The sequence below is a fragment of the Maylandia zebra genome, linkage group LG18 (genome assembly GCF_041146795.1).
Source record: "Maylandia zebra isolate NMK-2024a linkage group LG18, Mzebra_GT3a, whole genome shotgun sequence".
In the NCBI taxonomy this organism is placed as follows: Eukaryota; Metazoa; Chordata; class Actinopteri; order Cichliformes; family Cichlidae; genus Maylandia; species Maylandia zebra.
Window position 1 is genome coordinate 26,247,571 of NC_135184.1, and position 21,218 is coordinate 26,268,788.

The 21,218-nt window shown below is 42.0% G+C and overlaps 3 protein-coding genes across 3 annotated transcripts; 1 reads left to right on the plus strand and 2 right to left on the minus strand.

Moving 5' to 3' along the window:
* Window positions 1-348: 348 nt before the first annotated feature.
* LOC101487422 (peroxiredoxin-6) lies at window positions 349-9,716 on the minus strand. The gene is made up of 6 exons (XM_004567172.2): window positions 9,588-9,716; window positions 8,970-9,101; window positions 8,231-8,387; window positions 1,163-1,312; window positions 896-1,042; window positions 349-761 (listed from the first exon to the last, which is right to left on the minus strand). The coding sequence occupies exons 2-6, from the start codon at window positions 9,059-9,061 to the stop codon at window positions 633-635; spliced, it is 675 nt and encodes a 224-aa protein (XP_004567229.1). The 5' UTR covers window positions 9,062-9,101; window positions 9,588-9,716; the 3' UTR covers window positions 349-632.
* On the plus strand, window positions 9,133-13,064 carry LOC101487132 (polyisoprenoid diphosphate/phosphate phosphohydrolase PLPP6). The gene is made up of 2 exons (XM_004567170.5): window positions 9,133-9,956; window positions 12,300-13,064. The coding sequence occupies exons 1-2, from the start codon at window positions 9,578-9,580 to the stop codon at window positions 12,719-12,721; spliced, it is 801 nt and encodes a 266-aa protein (XP_004567227.1). The 5' UTR covers window positions 9,133-9,577; the 3' UTR covers window positions 12,722-13,064.
* Window positions 13,065-16,259: 3,195 nt separating this feature from the next.
* Window positions 16,260-18,707, minus strand: LOC101487896 (myocilin). The gene is made up of 3 exons (XM_004567173.3): window positions 18,054-18,707; window positions 17,470-17,574; window positions 16,260-17,372 (listed from the first exon to the last, which is right to left on the minus strand). The coding sequence occupies exons 1-3, from the start codon at window positions 18,529-18,531 to the stop codon at window positions 16,570-16,572; spliced, it is 1,386 nt and encodes a 461-aa protein (XP_004567230.1). The 5' UTR covers window positions 18,532-18,707; the 3' UTR covers window positions 16,260-16,569.
* Between the last annotated feature and the right edge of the window lie 2,511 nt (window positions 18,708-21,218).

Sequence of the window (21,218 nt, forward strand, 5' to 3'; positions counted from 1 at the left end):
CTACGTCCATCTTTTATGTGCAGGGTTGTGGAGACCTTCTAAGGAGTCAGCTGTGCATTTTCTCTTATTAATATCACAGCTGATTATAGATGGACCTTGCTAACCAAACTAGCTAGCTCTTGATTTAGTTCAAAACTCCTCAGATGGTATGGCAACATCAAGGCATCAATACGAGAGTAGCTTATGGGTATGGATATTAATAAACCTATTTGTGAGGTCATATTCCTATATGTATTTATGATATACAACGTATGGCTTAAATGGCATCATAAACATCTTACCTTTGAACCTGTAAACAACATGCCAACAGTATTTCTGCTAAAAAAAAAGAGACTTATTCTGCCACACTGTAGATTAAAAAAAAATCTTTTATTCAAATAGTAATCTATTTCCCCATGACAGCTCCTTTCCATCTGTCTTCTTAGAAAAGTAGGCAGCTTGAGGAGAGGAAGTTGTACTAAATGTCTCAATCCTATATCATAAGGCACTGGTATTCATTCCATCCATACTGACTGGGACTTATTCACAGCTGGGATGTCTATCAACCAGGTGAGAGCGCTGTCCATGCAGTGGACATTGCAGTCCACGTAAAAGATGCAAGTGTTGAATATCAGCATCCTTTCTGCCTGTGCTTATGGCTGGGGTGTGTAGCGCAGGTACTTCTTGCCAGAGGGGAGGTCTTTGGTGTAGACGCCAGCTGGGAACAAAGAGGCGGCCTCTTCTTCAGACATACTCGGGGGAACCATCACGCAGTTTCCAGGCTGGAGGAAGAGACACATTGCAAAAAGTCTGCTGGTCAACACAGCAGCTGCTCAGGTCCTATAGCTATTATCTGTGCCTTCAGCTGCTGTAATAACTGGCAGCAACTGAGGTCATTTTCATATGCATGGCATACCTTCCAGTCGGCAGGTGTGGCTACTCGCTTCCCTGCTGTGAGCTGGAGCGAGTCCACCACCCTCAAGATCTCATCAAAATTGCGTCCGGTGGTGGCTGGGTAAAGCAGGGACAGCTTTAATTTTTTGTCAGGACCAATAATAAACACCTAGATGGTGGGGGAAAAAAAGGTGAGAGAGTTTCCCAGTGAGAGGGATAAAAACCTTCACAGGAATGAGCAGAGATGGGGCACAAATTCCAAAAACAAATGTGTGTTTATGTTTCTCACACAGCGGGCAGTAAGGGGCATGCCATCTTTGTCCTTCTCATCTGGGTCCAGCATGCCCAGGGCGACTGCCAGCTCCCGTTTGCTGTCCGCTATGATGGGAAAGGGCAGCGAGCAGCAGGCAGACTCCTCACAGTTGTAGGCCACGATGTCCTAGTCACACACAAGAACAGACGCAAGCTCTCCATTAGATATTCAAAGCAAGTGTGAGTGGTGCAACATTGATTGAGCTCTGTCATATATACACTGTTACTCAGATTTCAATGTAGATTTCTGGGATGTGAGGAAATAATCCCCCACATTATTTAGAACACAATCATATAGACTGTGGAGTCGTGGCCTGACGAGTTAGCTTTTCTTTGTTGTGCCATCCGACTTCGCCAGAAGTTGTTTGGTTTCCCAGATGGATAACTAGAACTGATCACAGCCACAAAACAGCAATTCAAAACAACAATATTGCAGACGTGGAAGCAGAGCAACTACAGACGAAGGTTTTGGCCGGTCTCAGCAATGCAAAGCCCCCAGCATGCAACATCAGCATGGAGGAGAGGAAGGCACTCACATCACTTAGTAATGACAACAACATTATTATCCTTCCGGCAGACAAGGGTAGGTGCACAGTTTTGCTAAACCAGAAAGCCCATCATGAGTAAATTTTATCACTGCTCAGTGACAAAAATACTTATGAAGCAAGACCCAGAAAGTGGTTACAGGAAGAGGGTGATAGATTGTCTTGTTCAAACTGCTTCAGACAATCCTATTGACTGGACCTCATACCACAGGCTATACCCAGGGGAATCTACACCAAGTCTGTATGGTTTACCTTAGATACACAAACAGGGTGAACCTTTAAGACCGATTGTCTGTATGATCAACTCGATCACCTATAACATCTCAAAGTTTCTGGCTTCGATCCTCAACCAGAGACACCACATCCAGAACACCTTGGATTTGAATTGGGAGTTGGAGCAAATGAAGTATCTTGGAGTAAATATCACTAAAGATCTCTCTAAAAAATATCATGTAAATTTTAAACCTTTGTGTTATAAAATAAATGAGGATATTAAAAGATGGAACTTAATACCAATTTTAAATTTTGAGTCACGTATTGATACAGTCAAAATGAATATTTTGCCTAGGATGCTTTATCTGTTCCTAACACTCCCAGTTGAAATAACTGATAAATAATTTCAGGAGTGGGATAAAATAATCTCTGTGGCAGGGGAAAAGCCCACGGATTAAGTACCAAACTATCCAGTTGGCTAAAGATAAAAGGTGGTTGGGGTTCCCATGTTTGAAAGATTACTATATTTCAACTAAACTGAAGATCCTAGCGTGTTGGTGCAATGTAGACTACCAAGCAAGATGGAAAGAAATAGAAACAGTTATCTCAAGAGATTTTCCGATTCAGGCAAGCTTAGGGGACGTGACACTTATTAAAAAACAAATTAATAAAGGAAACCAATGGATTAACTTGCCTTTAAAACTCTGGTTACAGTTTCTTAATAAGAATGACTGTAATGAAGAGGCCAGGATCTTAAGATGGTGCGCTTATGATCTTGATTTTTTATCCAATAAGTTAGACGCAAGATATAAAAAATGGACAGGGCAAGGCTTGATGGCATATTGTATGTTTTATGATAAGGGAACTCTTGGGGACTTCCAATCAGTAAAAGATCAATACCAGGTAAGCAATACGGATTTTTTCAGGTTTCTTCAAATCAGGCATTATCTATATAACTTTATACCTAAGAGAACAGATCTTTTCTCTCTTCCTGTTTTGAATATATTTGTCAAGGCTTATGCAGATCCTGGCCTCAAGGTGATTTCTAGATTGTACAAGGGTTTACAAGAGGTTAAGAAGTTGAACACTATCTACATTAAACAAAAATGGGAAAGGGAAACAAATATAGCAATTTCAAATGATATCTGGTATCAGCAGTGTGCCTTTCAGTGGAAAATTTCTAGTTCTAATATATGGAGATGTTTTGGTTGGAAGAGTCTCTGTAGGTTTTTTATTACACCTGCACAAAGTAAACACTATTCTAATCACTCTAGCTGTTGGAGAAACTGTGGGGCCCAAGGAATAAAACACTTCCACTTGTTTCGGTCTTGCCCATTGATCAACACTTTTTGGGTATCGATTCACTCTGAGTTACAGACCATTTTTAGTATGCAACTCCCCTTTAATTGGGATGAACTTTTGTCTGGATATTTATATTCAGTGAATGTAGATAAAATGTCCAAGCTGTTATATGGTATTCTGAGTCTGGCTGCCCGAAAGACTATTACTAAGAAATGGCTAAGTGTGAAAATTTCATCACTAAATGACTGGCATGAGACTGTTTATGGGTTGTTTAAAATGGAAAGAATTACCTTTTTAACAGATTTCAATATGACATATTCATTGAGATTTGGGATAAATGGAAACATTATATTTCGTCAAGGAGACCCGATTTCGTGCCATATTTTTGAACTGCTATGTGTATATATATGTATGTCTGTATGTATGTATAGGCGTATATGTATGCATGTAGGTATGTATATGTGTGTATATATATATGTATGTATATGTATATGTATGTATATAAGTATGTATGTGTATATATATATATATATATATATATATGTATGTGTGTGTGTGTGTGTGTGTGTGTGTGTGTGTGTGTGTGTGTGTGTGTGTATATATATATATATATATATATGTATATATATATATGTGTGTGTGTGTGTGTGTGTGTGTGTGTGTGTGTGTGTATATATGTATATATGACTAGATGGTACACCCGTCCTGGTCGCGGAACACTGGACCAGCTCTTTATCCTCTCCAGGATACTTGAGGGTGCATGGGAGTTTGCCCAACCAGTCTACATGTGTTTTGTGGACTTGGAGAAGGCATTCGACCGTGTCCCTCGGGGTGTCCTGTGGGAGGTGTTGCGGGAATATGGGGTGTCTGGCCCATTGCTATGGGCCATTCGATCCCTATACAACCGTTGCAAGAGCTTGGTTCGCATTGCCGGCAATAAGTCGGACTCGTTCCTGGTGGGTGATGGGCTCCGCCAGGGCTGCCCTTTGTCTCCGGTTCTGTTCATAATTTTTATGGACAGGATTTCTAGGCGCAGCCAAGTGGCGGAGGGCTTTCGCTTTGGTGGCCTCAGAATCTCATCTCTGATTTTTGCAGATGATGTGGTTCTGTTGGCTTCATCGGGTGAGGGCCTCCAGCTCGCACTGGAACGGTTCGCAGCCGAGTGTGAAGCAGCGGGAATGAGGATCAGCACCTCCAAATCTGAGGCCATGGTTCTCAGCCGGAAAAGGGTGGAGTGCCCACTCCGGGTCGGGGATGAGTTCCTGCCCCAAGTGGAGGAGTTCAAGTATCTCGGGGTCTTGTTTGCGAGTGATGGGAGAAGGGAGCCGGAGATCGACAGACGGATTGGGGCTGCAGCTGCAGTAATGCGGACGCTGCACCGGTCCGTCGTGGTGAAGAGGGAGCTGAGTGTAAAAGCGAAGCTCTCAATTTACCGGTCGATCTACGTCCCTACCCTCACCTATGGCCACGAGCACTGGCTCACCCCAGGGCTGTGTGCTCAGTCCACTGCTCTACTCTCTCTACACACACGACTGCACTCCTCGCCACCACAGCAACATCTTTGTGAAATTTGCAGATGACACCACAGTGGTGGGGCTCATTTCCAAGGGAGACGAGTCTACGTACAGAGACGAGGTGGAGCAGCTGACGTCATGGTGTAAGGCCAATAACCTCCTCCTCAACACTTCAAAAACCAAAGAACTCATAATAGACTTCAGAAGGAAAAAGGCAGAGATCCAATCACTATTCATAAATGGGGACTGTGTAGAAAGGGTGGCAAGCTTCCGCTTCCTGGGAGTCAATATAGAGGAGAACCTTTCCTGGAGTGTGAACACCTCCGAGCTGCTGAAAAAGGCCCAACAGAGACTGTACTTCCTGAGAATTCTCAGGAGGAATAACATCACACAGAGACTGCTGGTGTCCTTCTACAGAGCCACCATTGAGAGTGTTCTAACTTACTGCATATGCATCTGGTACACTAGCTGCACAGGGGCTCAGAGGAAAGCACTCCAAGGGATCATTAACACCGCCCAAAAGATCACTGGCTGCCCTCTCCCCACACTGGAAGTTCTACACAACGCCCACTGTTTTAAAAAGGCCCAAAACATCATAAAAGACACCTCACATCCTGGCCACTCCCTGTTCGAACTGTTGCCCTCAGGCAGACGGTACAGGGCAATCAGAGCAAGGACTAATAGACTCAAACACAGCTGTTATCCAACTGCAATAACACATCTGAATACTACAAAAAAATGTCCATCACGCCACTCTTGTGTTAATCTATGCACGGTCTGAAGCATGTGTGTGGGAATGTATGTGAATGTTTTACTGTTATATCTTATTAGTATTTTAAGTATTCTATCTATTTTATTTATTGAATTTTATTGTTTTATTTATATTTTGATATTGCTAGGGATGATGCAATGATCGGGGACCATTCTTAATTTCGTTGTTCTCATGACAATGACAATAAAGTTTCTGATCTGATTAAAGAGCTGTGGGTAGTGACCGAAAGAACGAGATCGCGGATACAAGCGGCAGAAATGAGCTTCCTCCGAAGGGTGGCTGGCCTCTCCCTTAGAGATAGGGTGAGAAGTTCGGCCATCCGGGAGGGGCTCAGAGTAGAGCAGCTGCTGCTCCACATCGAAAGGAGCCAGCTGAGGTGGTTCGGGCATCTGACAAGGATGCCCCCTGGGCGCCTCCTGGGTGAGGTGTTCCAGGCATGTCCCACCGGGAGGAGGCCCCGGGGCAGACCCAGGACACGCTGGAGAGATTATATCTCTCGGCTGGCCTGGGAACGCCTTGGTATTCCCCCGGATAAGCTGGAGGAGGTGGCTGGGGAGAGGGAGGTCTGGGCCTCTTTGCTTAGGCTGCTGCCCCCGCGACCCGGCCCCGGACAAAGCGGATGAAGATGGATGGATGGATGGATGGATGGATGGATGGATGGATGGTACACCCGTTTGTTTATTTTCGATTACTTGTTTATTTCGGTTTATTTGTGTTCTCATACGTTCCTTTTTTTTTTTTTTAAAAAGATTAAAAAAAAGAGAAGGTGAGAGATGTTACATCTCTCTTCACTTGTATTCCAGTCACTGAAGCAGTGGAGGTAGTTTGTAAGTGATTACAGGATGACACCAACCTCAGCAACAGGACCACTCTCAGCACCGACCACGTGTGTTTGCTTTTGGAACTGTGTTTTAATTCCACCTATTTCACTACAGGTAGAAACATGGGTGTGCCATGGGTTGCCCAGTTTCACCCATTGTGGCCAACTTTTACATGGAAGAAGTGGAAAATAGGGCTTTGTTATCCTACCCTGGAACACCACCAAGTCATTGGTTCAGGTATGTTGATGACACCTTAAGATGTGCCACAATTCACTGATCACATTAACTCGGTGGACCAACACATCAAATTTACCAGGGAGGATAATAATAATAATACATTTTATTTAAGAAAGCGCCTTTCAAAACACTCAAGGACACTGTTCACAAGCAATTACAACAAACAAAAATTTACAAAAATATAAGGATAAAACATAGAGCAAATAAATAAAATAAATTAAAGTAGCAGGATGGAAAAGCTTATTTGGAATAGGCTGTTGTGAGTTTTGAGTCTGGACTTAAAAAGGGGGAGGGAAGTGATGGGGGCAGAGCCCCATGGTGGCTAGCCAAGGGGAAGGGATGGAAGGAGAAAGAAAGAGAAAGAGAGGAGGAGGATCTGAGACACCGAGGAGGAAAGGTGAAAAGGATATGAAGGATATGAAAAGTGGCAGGTTAGCCTTCTTAGACTGTGAGATTTCCATTAGTAATCAGGGACATTTAAAAGTTGATGTAAACCTACACATATGGATCAGTATTTAAGGTTTGACTCTCATCATCCACTGCAGCATAAACTGGGTGTCATCAGGACACTACAGCACGGAGCCAACACCATCCCCACAGACACAGCAGCCAGGGAAGCAGAAGAACATCGCATCAAGAAGGCCCTGAGTAAATGTGCGCAGTGGTCTTTGAACAGTGGTTGTTCACATAATAATCCTATTTTGCCACAGGAATGATGGTTGCTGATTATGTGCCTTGATGTTCTGTTGTAGATATTCCACAGACATTATTAATGATTATTATTTCTATTAATCATTGTGATTGACAACTTTGGAGGCAGTATACAGTACTTAACCTTATACTTGGGAAGAGAAGTGATGCTCATTTCACAGCTGTTGCAAAGGCAACATGGTAGACTTTGAAGTGCAATATATATTTTTAAAAAGCATCAAATATTTGAAGCAGGAAGACAATTTCACACAAGGGGTTTTCAGGCTTTCTCAAAGATATATAGATTGATACTATATTGATCCCACAAGGGAAATGTAGTAGTTGTAACTGATGTAATCAAATTGAGTGCTAGCAGTAAAAAAAGTTGCCACGGCTGAGATAGTCTCACTTTTAGCCTCTCTAAACACACAGCATTCATACACATCCCATAATCACAAGCCTCTTCCTTCTATAGATCCTCAATATGGTTCATACACCTTTCACCCCAGTTTTAAATTCACAGCTTGTGGTCGAAGCTTTATTTGTGTTGCAAATTGTTTCCGCACACACTATATATAGGAGTCAGGCCTGCACAGGCTCAATGTTCATTGTTCATTTGAGAAACCTGAGATTTTAATAGGAGTGAGGTTTTGAGTGAACCCAGAAGGATTCATTTATTTCAGCATGTTGTTGGAAAATCCTAAATACCCACATAGATTTAGCCCAGCATTAGTCCAGATATCTCGATGTCATTTGGCTTGCAAATCTCTTGTGGCTTGTTTAAAGAACTATGCTCAGCTGGGAAGTCAGAATGCTGAAATATCACCAAGCTTAGAGCACAGTTCACCAGCTAGCACCGACTTCCTGCTTTCTTTATGTGTTTTTCCAATACTTCTAAATACTTAAAGGTGTGCAGCAAATAAATAAATAAATAAAATGTAGTTACAACACCTTGGCCCAGCCGTGGTGATCCTCCAGGAAGTCCACTGATAGGGCGATCATTTTAACATTGCGTTTACTGAACTCAGTGCTGAGTCTGGCAGCTCGGCCCAGCTCTGTGGTGCACACAGGAGTGTAGTCCCTGGGGTGGGAGAACAGGATTCCCCATCTGAAATGAGTCAGATTTACCACCATGCTCAGTTCGATCTCAGAAAAAAAGAAGCCTCATCCTGACCCAGTTTCCTCTCCGCATCAGTCTGCATTTCTTGATATTGTGTGTGTTACTGCTTGTTTCTGGGTTTCACAAAAGGACAACAGGATGTAAAACGAGTTTAGCAAAGTTGTCAAAAGTGATGGCAAAGTTGTTTTTCTCCACCTTGAGGTCAGCGGTCTGCACATAATCACTCAAAGGAGCGTTTTTTTCTCAGGTTTGACCTCAATTTCATTCGTTCAGCTTACAGATGCTCTCAATATCAGAAGACTTTCACTGTCTCACAAAGAGATGATTACTGATAGATGCACTAAGTGGTAAAGTGTTGTTTTAGACACTCTTAGATCGCACTTAGACCACAATACCGTCATTACAGGTACAGTATGCAGATTTTAAAAATGCCACATGCAGTATTTCAAAGCAGAAGCGAAAAACCATGACAGGAACTACATCCCGCCATCTCTCCCCGCTCTTAAGCGAATTCTCAATAAGTCTGTAAACCTGCAGCGTCAAAAATAAAAAGTCACAAAGTCTACTCACGAATCACCAAGAAATTCGTGGAGTTTAATTGTGCCGGTGGTGGTCTCTGCCTCGAAATCAGGAAACACGTCTCCGAGCAGCAGCCCCGGCATGCTGTGGCCGTGGAAGTGTTTAGTCCGGTGTGCAGTAACTCTGGTGACAGCAGGTAGAGCAAAAATAAAGAAGAGGCGGAAACCACGCACGCACTGCCACAGCATGATAGACCCAATTTAGGTTCATAAAAAGCGCTGCGCTCTGAGCCTTTGGCGTAGTTGTGACACATTTTGCGCTCAGACCGGTGTCGTGAAGAGAATATAGACATTTATTATCATGAAATGTTTATTATGACACAACTAACAAAATAGTCAAACTTTACAGTCAAGGCGGGCTATCTGGTTCACAAGTGATAACGTGTTCGCTGGGTTTCCAAATTTAAAGAAAAAGCCTAAAGCTCAACACCGGACCCGTTCAACGAGCACGGTTTTGTGGATTCATTCTTGTCACGTGACAAGAGCGGTCCCGTTCTAAACTGGTACCATTTATCCCCTGTAAACCGGGCAGGATGTTACGAGCTCATCAGGGGCCATAAAGGAGAGCGGATACACGACCTACGGCACTGTCCAACCAAAATGTCCTCACCAGGGTCCAGGCGGAATAGTTGCCGTGGAGCTGCGTGTGGAAGCCGGGCAACTTTTGAATACCAAGTCCGTCGCCGGAGCTCCAGCTGTTCTTACTTTGCCTCTGGAGCGCAAACGGGAGACTTTTCAGTCAGTCTGAGTCAGCCGATATTTACTGTAACGCTCCGGTTTTTGCTGGCGATAGATCTATGGCTGTCCAAACGGCTCGGAGTGTGCGCCTGTGAGGGGTCTGCATGGGGCAGCATACGGCCCTTGGTCCGGCTGGTCGAGTTCTCCGGTCATGTCATCCCGTGGCTCATCGGCACCGTGTACACTCTTCTCCGTGGACGAAGTGTGGAGGAGCAAGAGATCATGCTGAATTTGGCATTGGGTAAGTATCATTACACCATAGTTAATGTTAGGATTTCTGTCTTTAATGAAACAAAAATATGTTCTGATTTAGTAAATAACACATCTCTAAGTCCACAGCCATCAACAGGCTCGATATTTACGTAAGAAGTGCTCCAAAGTCAAACTGACTTTAGCTGTCCGACGCTCTCGCAGCTTCATATTTATCACCACATTGCCGATAAGCCGGTGCGTTATTATGCACGTTTGTGCCATGGCCACAGTGGAACCCGTGGCATTCATAAGTGGCTCTCATGTTTGGTCAAAGCTAGATAACGTTAATAGCTCTTAATGTCCAGAGACCAAAATGAGTCCAACTAGTGCCAATTAATGCATTAGCAGGAGTAAATGGTGTCTGAGCGAGAAACAACTGCACGACAGCGATGGAAAGTTTTTCGTGGGAGCTGTCTGAGATGTGATCCACCGGTCATGGCTGATGATTTATTTGCACATGTAGATTATATTTGTGAACTTGCAGCCTTGAGTTCAAGCTCTGTGCTGCTATACTGTATTGTGTTGTGGTGAAATGCCAGAGCTATTTCTGGCCTGTAAAAGCCCAGGATGCCATGGAGATTTGGAGATAGTATATGATGTTAGACCAATCAGGTATTGACCTGGTCAAAGACCTTTAGAATTTTTTTTCTAGGTCAATAAATTGAGCTGGTTATATGCTTTTACTTCAGCCTTGCTCAGTTCCCCAAGGTGTTACATTAAGAGTTCAACATGTTTAAAATCTCAACTATTGGTTGATTCAACTGAAATAAAATTCCACTTGACTTCAAAATGTTTAGCAGAGTGCTAACTAAAGCTGCTAACCATGGTTCACTGCAAAATTTGACCTTTGCTATAATGATGTACTGAAAACATCTGAAGATGTTTGAAATACCTAGATCTCAGTTCTTTAAATATCTGAAAGCCCTCATGGACTATCAAAGATGTTCAAATGTAATTTATTAGCTCCTAAAGCTGCTGAGCTCGTTGAACTTTTGAACTTTGGGCGAGGCCATCAAGTATTTGTAGAGTATTCGCTGCGGATTCAAAACCTGTGTTAGGAAGCTTGAGAAAGTTTGAAATTTGATGATAAATGAGATGATGGGATAGGATATTTAGAGACATCAAAGGAATTGCAAGGGATGTAAAAGTATTACTTAGCCAATTTAATGTTATTAGTCATTTTTGTTGGACACAGTGCCGATCATGTAGATTTAGCTCACAAATCTAAATAATCTGCCAGGAATATTAATTAGAGTAGGGTCATTTACTCCAATTATGATCATGTAATAAATTCCAGGAATATTTTTTCAGGATTATGATAAGCATTAAGAAACAAGAATACAAACTGTGATCACAGCAGCAGACTGATTTTAGAGGATGTTAGGCTGAAGAGGTATCCTTGGTGTGAGAATAGACTGAAAAAATATCAATAGCTGCAGCATTTGGAAAAAAAATGTCTTGAAATAATTTGAAAACTGGACAATTATTCAAGAAAGCAGGGAAAATTTTTTACTTTTCCTCAGAGGACTCTTGACTTTAAGCCGCGAGGTGTGGAGCAATGTCAGTCGGCTGTTTCTCAGTATAAAAAATATATAAAACCTTATATAAGTTTTATATAAAACCTTAGTCTAGTAATTTTTTTTAATTAAAGAAGAAACTCAAACAAAGTCACCATGATTAAATATTAGATATAAGTTCAAGACAACTTTTCCACAGTATTTACATACTGCATGGTTACAGTAACACTGGTACTAGTAATCAAACCCTAAAAAGGCAGTCTCAGTTACCGGGGCAAGCTAACATAGGAAACCACATCATGAATTCACAAGCTAGTCGAAACACAGCCTAACTGAAATAATGATCACAGCACCGATAAAGCTTATGAAGCTAAACATTATCTTTACCACAAGTTTTTCTTTTGCAGAAATGCCCCATACTTGGCAACATCAAGTGCTCAATTAAGCAACTGCGTGCAACTCAGAATGGGGACAGAAAGTACAGCTAACTTAAGCGGGAAAACAAGTGTGTCAAAGCTGGTACAAATTAAGTTCAACACACTAAAGTAAAACTTTTGTTTGTCTTTACAGTGTAAATCTATAATTAACTGAAGCTTTAAATAAATGTATCAACAACTGAACAACTTCAGCTGCATTTTTTACTCATCTTTTCAGCTATTTAGTTCTTTTTCTAATATATTTTAAGGAAAATGTAATACTAATACTAATATTTAATAATAATAATAATTGTTATTATTGTAAACTAATATATATCTAATGCAATCTTGTTGTTATTTACATCCTCAACTTTAAAAACTACTCCTTCCTCCCCACAGCTCTGATTTTGGATTTGCTGCTTGTCAGACTTGTGAAGACTCTGGTCAGACGTCGCATGCCCACCCAGAACCGCTCGGAGATCCTCTCCACCTTCTTCGTGGAGCGCTATTCTTTTCCCTCCGGCCACGCTTCACGGGCGGCCATGTGCGCCCGGTTCTTCCTCGCCCAGCTGGTGGACACAGACTCCATGCGGCTCCTGGTGGTGGGGTGGGCTGCTTTGGTGAGCCTGTCCCGACTGCTGCTTGCAAGACACTATGTGACAGATGTGGGCTTTGGCTTGGCCATGGGCTACTGCCAGTACAGTCTGGTGGAAAGACTGTGGGTGACTTGGGACTGGTTGCAGGACGCGCTGCTCATTGGCCTGGGAGAGAGGCTGAACAGGGCTTACGATGGACTCTGGATGCTAGATGGGAAACATTAGGTCAGGTTTAGGTGTGTGTGCATGTAGGAAAATGTTGAACATGAGTGGGTAATTCTGAAATTCCTGATTATTGATGTTATTTTAGGATTCTTATATGTTTTAAAAAAATCTGTATCAGCGTTATGTGTTTGTCTTTGTGTTTACTTTTATTTTGAAGTAGAAGTATTAAATGTTTTACCTCCATTAAGCTGCTTGTTTGCACATCACTATTGATAATGCATGGACTTAATTTCACAAGCCTGAAACCAATGTTGAATTTATTTTATTAAATTTTCTATCTTAAAAAATTACATTTTTTTTGGAGTGTGTGTGAAAGTTTAAACTGTGGTATAAAAAAGAGACTTCCCCCTTGACACACTTCATGATGTGAGAATTTTTTCTGTGTTTGTTTTTCATGTGGCTTAGCCACAGTGTGTTTGTGTGAACATTGTTGTGGGGAAAGTCAACTCACACTCAACCAAGTTTCCATCAGCTGCTGCTGCTGAGTCTCCTGACTGTCATTGCACGGTAACACATTCCATCTCATCTTACAGTGTTGATAAACTGCTGCCACCGCCTCCTTTTTAACACACTGAATACCACTTCCAAAGCAAGCAGTTGTTACAGAAATCATTACACTCGATACATGTGGGTTTGGAGTTAACATGTTGAACAGGTTAAGACAGCAGATGCGTGTGTAGCCTACATAAACAGCTGGAAAGTGTGACAAGTTGTGCTCAGGTTGTAAGTGGGAACGTGGGATATTTTCAAGCAAAGCTGCTCATTTTTATTGACTTTCAAATAATGCAGGTGAGCTGACGTGTGGGCGCGTGTCTGTTAGCGGTTTTATTACTCCAAGAAATGTGACAGAAGTAACCTCATCTCTTTCAGTTTCATCGTGTGAATACATATACTCATATTATTTAAACTTTTATCATCTAAATTTAAAGAACACAGTTGTGTTTAAATAGGAACAATTTTCTGAAGGCTTTCTGTAATTATAAAAGGAGGAGTACATTTATTGAATATACTGTGTATCTTAGAACCTCAATTCCAAAATAAGGTTGATATCCTGTAAATGTAAAATGTAACTAAAGCCAAAATACAAGGAAATTATATTTTAATTACAATACAGCATGGAAAACATATCAAAGGTTTACAAAGAGAAAATATATAATTACAAGAAGAATATTAGCTCATTTTGAATTTGATGGCTGCAACAAGCCTCAAAAAAGTTTTGCCAGAGCCATGTTTAGAGCTGTAAGACAAATCCCGTCTTCTTTTAAAAGCAGTACGTTTTTCTCTCGGAAAGTGAGGGGCCTGCCAAAGATGCCTCCTGGGTGAGGTGTTGGGAGCATGTCCCACTGGGAGGAGGCCCTGGGGCAGACCCATGACACGCTGGACAGATTACATCTCTTGGTTGGCCTGCTGGATAAGTTGGAGGAGGAGGCTGGGGAGAGGGAGTTCTGGGCTTCTATGCTTAGGCTGCTGACCCCGCAACCCGGCCCCCGGATAAGTGGAAGAAGATGGACAGATATTTTCTGATGATGCTTGAAATGTTTTCAGTTGGTGAAAGATCTGAAGTGCAGGCGAGTTCTGCACCCAGACTCTCCTACTATAAAGTTGTGCTATTGTAATAGCTGCAGTATGTGCATCAAGATTGTCTTGCTGAAACATGCAGGGCAATCTTGAAAATAAATTGGACTGGATGGAAGCATGTGTTGCTCTAAAACCTGCACTCAGTAATCATGCTGATGGGGCCTTTCCTGATGCGAAAGCTGCTAATTCCGCAGGGCTAATGCAACCCTTTTGAACTGAGCACTGATAATATGGTCCCCCTCGTCTTTGGGAGGACATGGCGTATGTTTTTCAAAAAGAATGTAAATTTTGGATTTGCCTAACCAGAGAACAGTTTTTCTCTTGGCCTCAATTCTTTCCTGGATTCAGAAAGGTTTCTTTGCACGACAGCTTTAACCTATGTTTGTGGATGGCACGGTGAATACGTTCACAGACAGTGAATGAGTTCATGCAATGGTTTCCATGACAGAATCATACTTTTTTAAATTCAGTGCAGACATTCAGAAATTCAGCAATGATATTCAGGCTTGTCCTTTGCACACAGTGCTTCCCAGAAACCTTTGATGACGTTATGTACTCTGAATGATTTCTTTGCAACTTTACACGGGAACATTCCTCTAAAATTGTTCTACAATTTGTAGATACAGTTTTTTGGTGATTGTCAACCTCTGCTCATATTTTCATCTAAGACGTTCTGCCTCTCTAAGATGCTATTTCTATGCCCAGTCATGTTGCCGACTTGTTGCCAATTAACCCAATTAACTGCAAAATGTTTCTCCAGCTGTTTCTTTTTAGTACCACCTTCTTTTCCATCCTTTTGTTGCCCAGTCCCAACTTTTTTGATGTTGTTGCCCTCAAATTGAAAATGGGCAATATTTCTATTTAATGAAAAATTATATTTTTCAGGAAGTAGCATAACAACGAGGAAGGATCTCTGAACCCACAGTCCAGCCCATCTAACAGTAGTATTAAGTATTAGAATGGACTAAGGTTGTCCTTATTTTATGACATAAGTTAACTTGGCTAATGCTGCCTGTAGATAAGCCTGTGGTTGAGGTTGTAGGTAATAAACAGCACATTAGCTTCCAAAGCTGAGCTTCTTTGCTGGTGCTGATTCTACGTGGCATGGTTTGTTTTTGTTTAATGAAGCCGTAACCATATTTTAATGAACGTGGGCGATGCCAGCTAATGCTATTTCTAGCTAGCTTGTTTATTTCATTAGGATGCTAACTTTGGCTAGCAAAAAGGAGCTTAAAATAAAAGGTCTGTGCTTTCTACTCCTTATATTTTCAAAACAGCTTGTTACATTAGGTTTAACGCATTTTAGGTAAGTTTTTATTTCGTGGTACTTTGCACCTTAAAACAGATTTGTGCCTAAATGAAGGGAACAATGAGACATAAAAGACAATCCTATTGGTTTAGCCATCACCAACGCTTACAGCATACAACGAAATGAAAGATGCACAAAGATAATTTATGCATAATCTAAAGCACTAAACTGTTCCTATATGGAATTGGTCTTGGTATTTCAGCATCAAGTTAGCAATAAAGAAGAGGAGCAAGTACAAAGGGAGTAACATGTTATTAAAGTGTCAGGTAATTTGAAATGTAACATTTCTATCAAGTGTAGCAGAGAATAATTTGGCTTTGAGCTTCATTCTTTGAATTCCACCTTTATGCTAACCAGGTCTAATTTAAAGTTATTCTGAAGAGTATGCTGTCATTGTAGAGGATGCAAATCAACCGAGATGGCTTGTGAAATGTTGGATTACGTCCTGCTCAATTCAGTTGTGTACATCTACAAAAAGCAGTAAATCTGAGAACCACAGCACAGTCAGCTCTAAATTTAGGTATTGTAACCACTGTAGTCTACTAACTTGCTCTTTGAGGCAGCTATAGTCAGCAGTTGGAACGCTGCAGTTTGTGGCTTTGGCAGCTGAGGACATGAGTGCTTGGTTGTGACTACATTTTCAAAATGCAATCCAGAAAACAAAAACTTTATTTCATAAATTCATATCTTAAATAAAAAATAACATTTGCAGATTACAATTCTGTTTCATGAGCCATCAGTAACAATATCACATAACCACACTGAACAGCTTTACTGTATGAATAGTTCTTTGTTTTTATGCCACTCCTTATTTATGATACTAATGCCACAGAAATACTGTAAAATTCAAAACACATTGATAGCACAGCCTTGACAGAGCACCTGAAATGATTATTTATTTCATCTCTATCACTTGTTGTTGCATCAGTCCTGCCAACAGCAGTCCTTCTCTGTGTCCTCTCTAGCTCCTGCCATGGCTGGCCCTGCCCAGTCTGATGTCATAGGTGACCATGTGGAAGTTGTCCCAGGCATACAGCTTCCTCTGAGCGTGGTTGTAGTCCACCATGCTGTTGTAACTGTACTTGTTTTTGAAGGGCACGGAGACAGCTTGTCCCACACCAGTGGCTGTATCAAACGCAAAGTTGATGGTGGTGTTGGGAACAGTGTAGCTAGCAACTGTGTACAAACGTCCACACACCATGAAAGCGTTGGCCACTGTGTTCTTCTTAATATTAGTCTCCCAGGTCTTTTTCACCTCCAAGCTCTCGGGGTTCAGCTGTGAAATTACAATTGCACCCCTTGCTTTACTTGTACTGTAGATGGCCCACAGACCCTGTTCATCCACTGCTAGGTCAATGTCAGTGTAGCCCCCCCAGGAATAAGGGTGCTGGCCATGGAAGCCGGCATGAGGCAGGTCCATGCGGGATGCCAGATATTCAGAAGCCAGGTCGTAGCGAATCAGTGTCCGACTGCGTCTTCGCTGATAGTAAAGGGAGCCTCGGTACACAGTTGCCCCTGTGCTCTCCACAGGCTCTGGCAAAACCAGCACCTTCATTGGGAAACCTCGGGAGAACTGATCCATGTCTTCATATGCAAAGAGGTGACGCACATCTCTTCTCACTGCATCAATACGCCACACAGTGTTGTTGGTGTACTGAGGGCCTTGAGGCTCTGGATCCTGCATCCACACACCATACTTCCCTGTGATACTGTCAGCTTTCCTGTGTGACACAGGATCTCCCACTGACACTAACTCTCCACAACCTGAGGGAAAAAAGCAAGTTACTTTAATTTAGACTCTAAATTTTAATTTGCTTAAAAGCTATAATGCTCGATTCCAACAACTCCAGTAAAACGCTACCTGTGAAGTTGTGACTTCCTTCATGGAAGACGTGGGATGCAGAGATCTCTGTCACTTCAGCTTTCATCTCCTGATATCCACTATTCCCAAAGTCATATGCGGGATCTGGGAGAGAAATACAAATTCTGAGCAAAACTCAAAAGTAACACTTTAACCTCAAAGTTGTAAGGTCCCTGTTTTTTCCTCAGAGTGCTTGATGCTCTAACCCTGAAAATAATCACACTTGTGTAAACATCAACATGAGTGACGAAGCCATAAAAAAAGACTGTGGTAAAAATTCCTATCCCCTTACTTAACTGGGGACAGTTAACTGCAGGCCAACCTGTCTCTGCCTCTTTAGACTTTTCAAAGCACGAGTCTACCACAGAAACATTTATTCTGAAAAAAACAAACAAACATTAGAGCTGGCAAAAATTGCATAAAATATGTTTCTTCACAGATTTTTTTTTTTTTAAAAAAAGCATTATTTTGAATTTGTATGATTTTGTGGTTAAAAAAAATGTGTTCTTTTGTGATTGACAATCTTTTAACTAAGATAATTTTTTATTTGTGTGGTTTCCTGTTACCCCCTGACTGGTACATACCATTGGCTGGTCTGTTTTCATGCTGAGTGCCCACTGAGGTGAGCGTCTGCTGGCAGGGTTTCTGCCTGAGGCTTTCTGCCTCCTGGCTCAGCTCAGCCAACCTCCTCTGCAGCTCCTGGATCTGCCTGTTTAGACGCTCCTTATCCTGCTGCAGCTGGTTTCTTTCCCCAGTAACCTGGGAATAAGCTTCCTGGAGACCTTCTTCTCTATTAGCTCCAACCCCAGTTATGGTGCCTTTGTCTACTCCTGCTAGGAGACGGCTGACCAAAGCTTCGAGCAGGGTGAGCCTGGACAAGACTCCATCCATCTCGCGGTCGCTTCCAGGGCAGCTGGACTCTTGTGGACTGGCCACAGTAAAGGTGTAATGACAATGTCCAGAGGGGTCATTGGAGCGGTGGAGGGAGGCTCGATCTTGAGCCTGGGTTTGGATTGACAGAAGTAAGCCGGACAAACTAAAGAGGGACACTTGGAGCCACATTTCAGAGGACTGAATCTTGTGGTATGTGGGAGTTTGTAGATGCAGTTGTCTAACTTCTCTTGTTAAAAACCTAGACTCTTTTTTTAGACTCTCTTTTGTTTTCTTAAGCTAGTCTCTTTTCGCCTGAGTGTCTGATATCCTGATAATGCTCTGAGTGTGGGTATTTATACAGTTAACTCAGAGAATGGGAGGGGACGAGGAGTGTGTCGGGAATGAAATAACCGGGGGTTGTGGGGTGCTTGTGTAAAAGGCCACGTGTTTCTTCTTTTTGCTCGTGGTGGTGGAGATGTGTGCAGAGACAGCAAAAACGATGTGAAAATCAGTGGAAAAATTTAATGTTTGTTTACTCCTGTGAAGAATTCTTTTAGTGTGTCTCAGCAGTCGGTATGTCTCTGCAGGTTGTTTTGACTGGAGAGCATCTCTTTATGTGTCTAGTACGTGTCAGCTGCTGTGCTGTTTACTTCCTTTGAAACTGATAGTCTTTCTATTAAACCACTGTGTGATTAACCACAAATTCAGTTTATGGGCTCGGTGTGTGCGTACATTTGTGCTGAGAGGAAGTGTTTAGGATGCCAACATTCAGCAGCCAGGCTCGAAAGCAAGGCAAGCTGGTCCTTGAGAAGACCTCAGGGCAGACTGGAACTTATCTGTCCCAACTACAGCTGAGCAGGATGTCTGGCACAGGAGGCAGTCTGGAATGGAGACTAATCCAAACCCCATATTTTTTGCAAATGGCCGCAAATTACAGATAAATTATCAAGACAAAAGGAAGTAATCATTCACCTTTCAGGCTGGAAAAACACAGAACTTGCAGTAAGCAGTCTGGAGAGATGACGCTGAAATTGCTGGTTGTAGACACCAACCTTCTGATATATACATACAAAATTATGACACAATTTTCAAGAAGCATTACTCAACTTTCACATAACCTTAGAAGAAGAAGCATTGCAGAGATGCATGAACTTTTCAAAAGACCAGGGGGCCCAACAGTCTGAATAAGACAAAGTGTCTAAAAATGGAAGACATTTAAGACAATTGTTACTCTTACTCTTATACCAAAAACCCAACATGCAGTTCTGAAAAGGAAAAGGCAAAAAAGCAGTGACAGAGGTGATAAAGTCTTTCCCAATATAAAAAAAACTCTGCTTAAAAGAAAAATATGAAAATATGTTTCTCATGGCACCCGAAGACAGTGAAATCATCCCTTGAGCCCTGAGTGCCTCACAATCAACAAATGAATTAAAATTGTTCATTCTGGAAAGGATTGTTTATTCTCAGTTGATGGACTATTTGAATGACTTTCAATTGTCGGAAATCTTTCAGTCCGGCTATAAGCCATTTCACAGTACAGAGACAGCCCTCGTAAAAGTTATGAATGACATTCTGATAGCGACAGACTGTGGTAAATATGCAGTGCTGGTCCTGTTGGACATGACTGCTGCATTTGACACAGTGGATCACGATTTGCTGATCTCCCGCTTACAGCACTGTGTGGGAATTTTTGGTTCGGCACTTGTGTGGTTTAAGTCCTATCTTTCAAATAGGACCTTTTGTGTTAAGTTGGGGTCCGCTTCATCCTCTGTGGCCCCTCTGCTTTGGGGTGTGCCTCAGGGATCTATTCTTGGGCCATTATTGTTTTCACTGTACCTTTTGCCTCTTGGTGCGATTTTCCGAAAACATAAAGTGTCATTCCATCTATATGCAGATGACTGCCAGCTTTATTTACCTTTTAGTCATTCTGATAGTCTCCCAAGTCGACCTCTGCTTGACTGCCTTAGCGATGTTAAAGCATGGATTGCAAAAAACCTTTTAAATTTTAATGATCCGAAGACAGAAGCGATCTTATTTGGCCCAAATCGTTTTTTCTCACGCTCCAGATGTTGATCTTGCAGCTTTGACTTCCCAACTAAAGAGTTCGATCACTTTCTGCACTTACCTTTGATGACCACGTAAACGGGGTGGTAAAATCAACATCCTATCACCTCAGACGTTTAACGAAGGTTAAGCGCTTTCTTTCCAAGCGTGACTTGGAAAGTGTTATTCATGCCTTTATTACTTCATGTTTAGATTATTGCACTTCTCTTTTAATAGGGGTTGGGCAGGGCACTTTGTCACGCTTGCAACTAGTGCAAAATGCTGCGGCATGATTTTTAACTGGCAGAGGGAAATTTGACCACATCACTCCGATTTTGGCCTCTCTACACCGGCTACCAATTGAATTTAGGATCCGTTTTAAAGTCCTTTTATTGGTTTTTAAATCTCTAAATGGTCTGGCACCTGTTTATTTGTCTGACTTGTTGAAGCCCCATGTCCCCACTCGTTCCCTTCGGTCAGCTGAGCAGTTGTTGCTTTCGGTCCCAAAGTCACGGCTGAAACTTAGAGGAGACCGAGCGTTCGCTGTTGCAGCGCCGATGCTTTGGAATAACCTTCCTCTCCATATTAGACAGGCTACATCAGTGCCAGTTTTAAGTCCTTATTAAAAACCTATTTTTATTCCCTGGCTTTTAACTCTGTGCGTAACTGACATTTTTATTAATTTTGTTGCTATGTCTGGTTTCTGCTGTCTATTATTATATTTATATTTCGTGCGTCTAATGATAATTTGGATATTTCGCTATGCATATTGGTCTACCAGGTGTGTTTTTAACCCTCTTGAGGCAGGCGTTGCCGATTTGCAACAGTTAAAA

What these genes read in the sequence shown, in the direction of transcription:
- LOC101487422 (XM_004567172.2), bottom strand. Translation starts at nt 9,061, where the DNA reads ATGCCGGGGCTGCTGCTCGGAGACGTGTTTCCTGATTTCGAGGCAGAG. An exon ending in TGCCCCTTACTGCCCGCTGT is followed by an intron (nt 1,043 to 1,162) that starts GTGAGAAACATA and finishes CCCACCATCTAG; the next exon opens with GTGTTTATTATTGGTCCTGA. An exon ending in CCACACCTGCCGACTGGAAG is followed by an intron (nt 762 to 895) that starts GTATGCCATGCA and finishes CTCTTCCTCCAG; the next exon opens with CCTGGAAACTGCGTGATGGT.
- LOC101487132 (XM_004567170.5), top strand. Translation starts at nt 9,578, where the DNA reads ATGTCCTCACCAGGGTCCAGGCGGAATAGTTGCCGTGGAGCTGCGTGT. An exon ending in CATGCTGAATTTGGCATTGG is followed by an intron (nt 9,957 to 12,299) that starts GTAAGTATCATT and finishes TCCTCCCCACAG; the next exon opens with CTCTGATTTTGGATTTGCTG.
- LOC101487896 (XM_004567173.3), bottom strand. Translation starts at nt 18,531, where the DNA reads ATGTGGCTCCAAGTGTCCCTCTTTAGTTTGTCCGGCTTACTTCTGTCA. An exon ending in TGAAAACAGACCAGCCAATG is followed by an intron (nt 17,575 to 18,053) that starts GTATGTACCAGT and finishes TTTCTCTCCCAG; the next exon opens with ATCCCGCATATGACTTTGGG. An exon ending in AGGAAGTCACAACTTCACAG is followed by an intron (nt 17,373 to 17,469) that starts GTAGCGTTTTAC and finishes TTTTTCCCTCAG; the next exon opens with GTTGTGGAGAGTTAGTGTCA.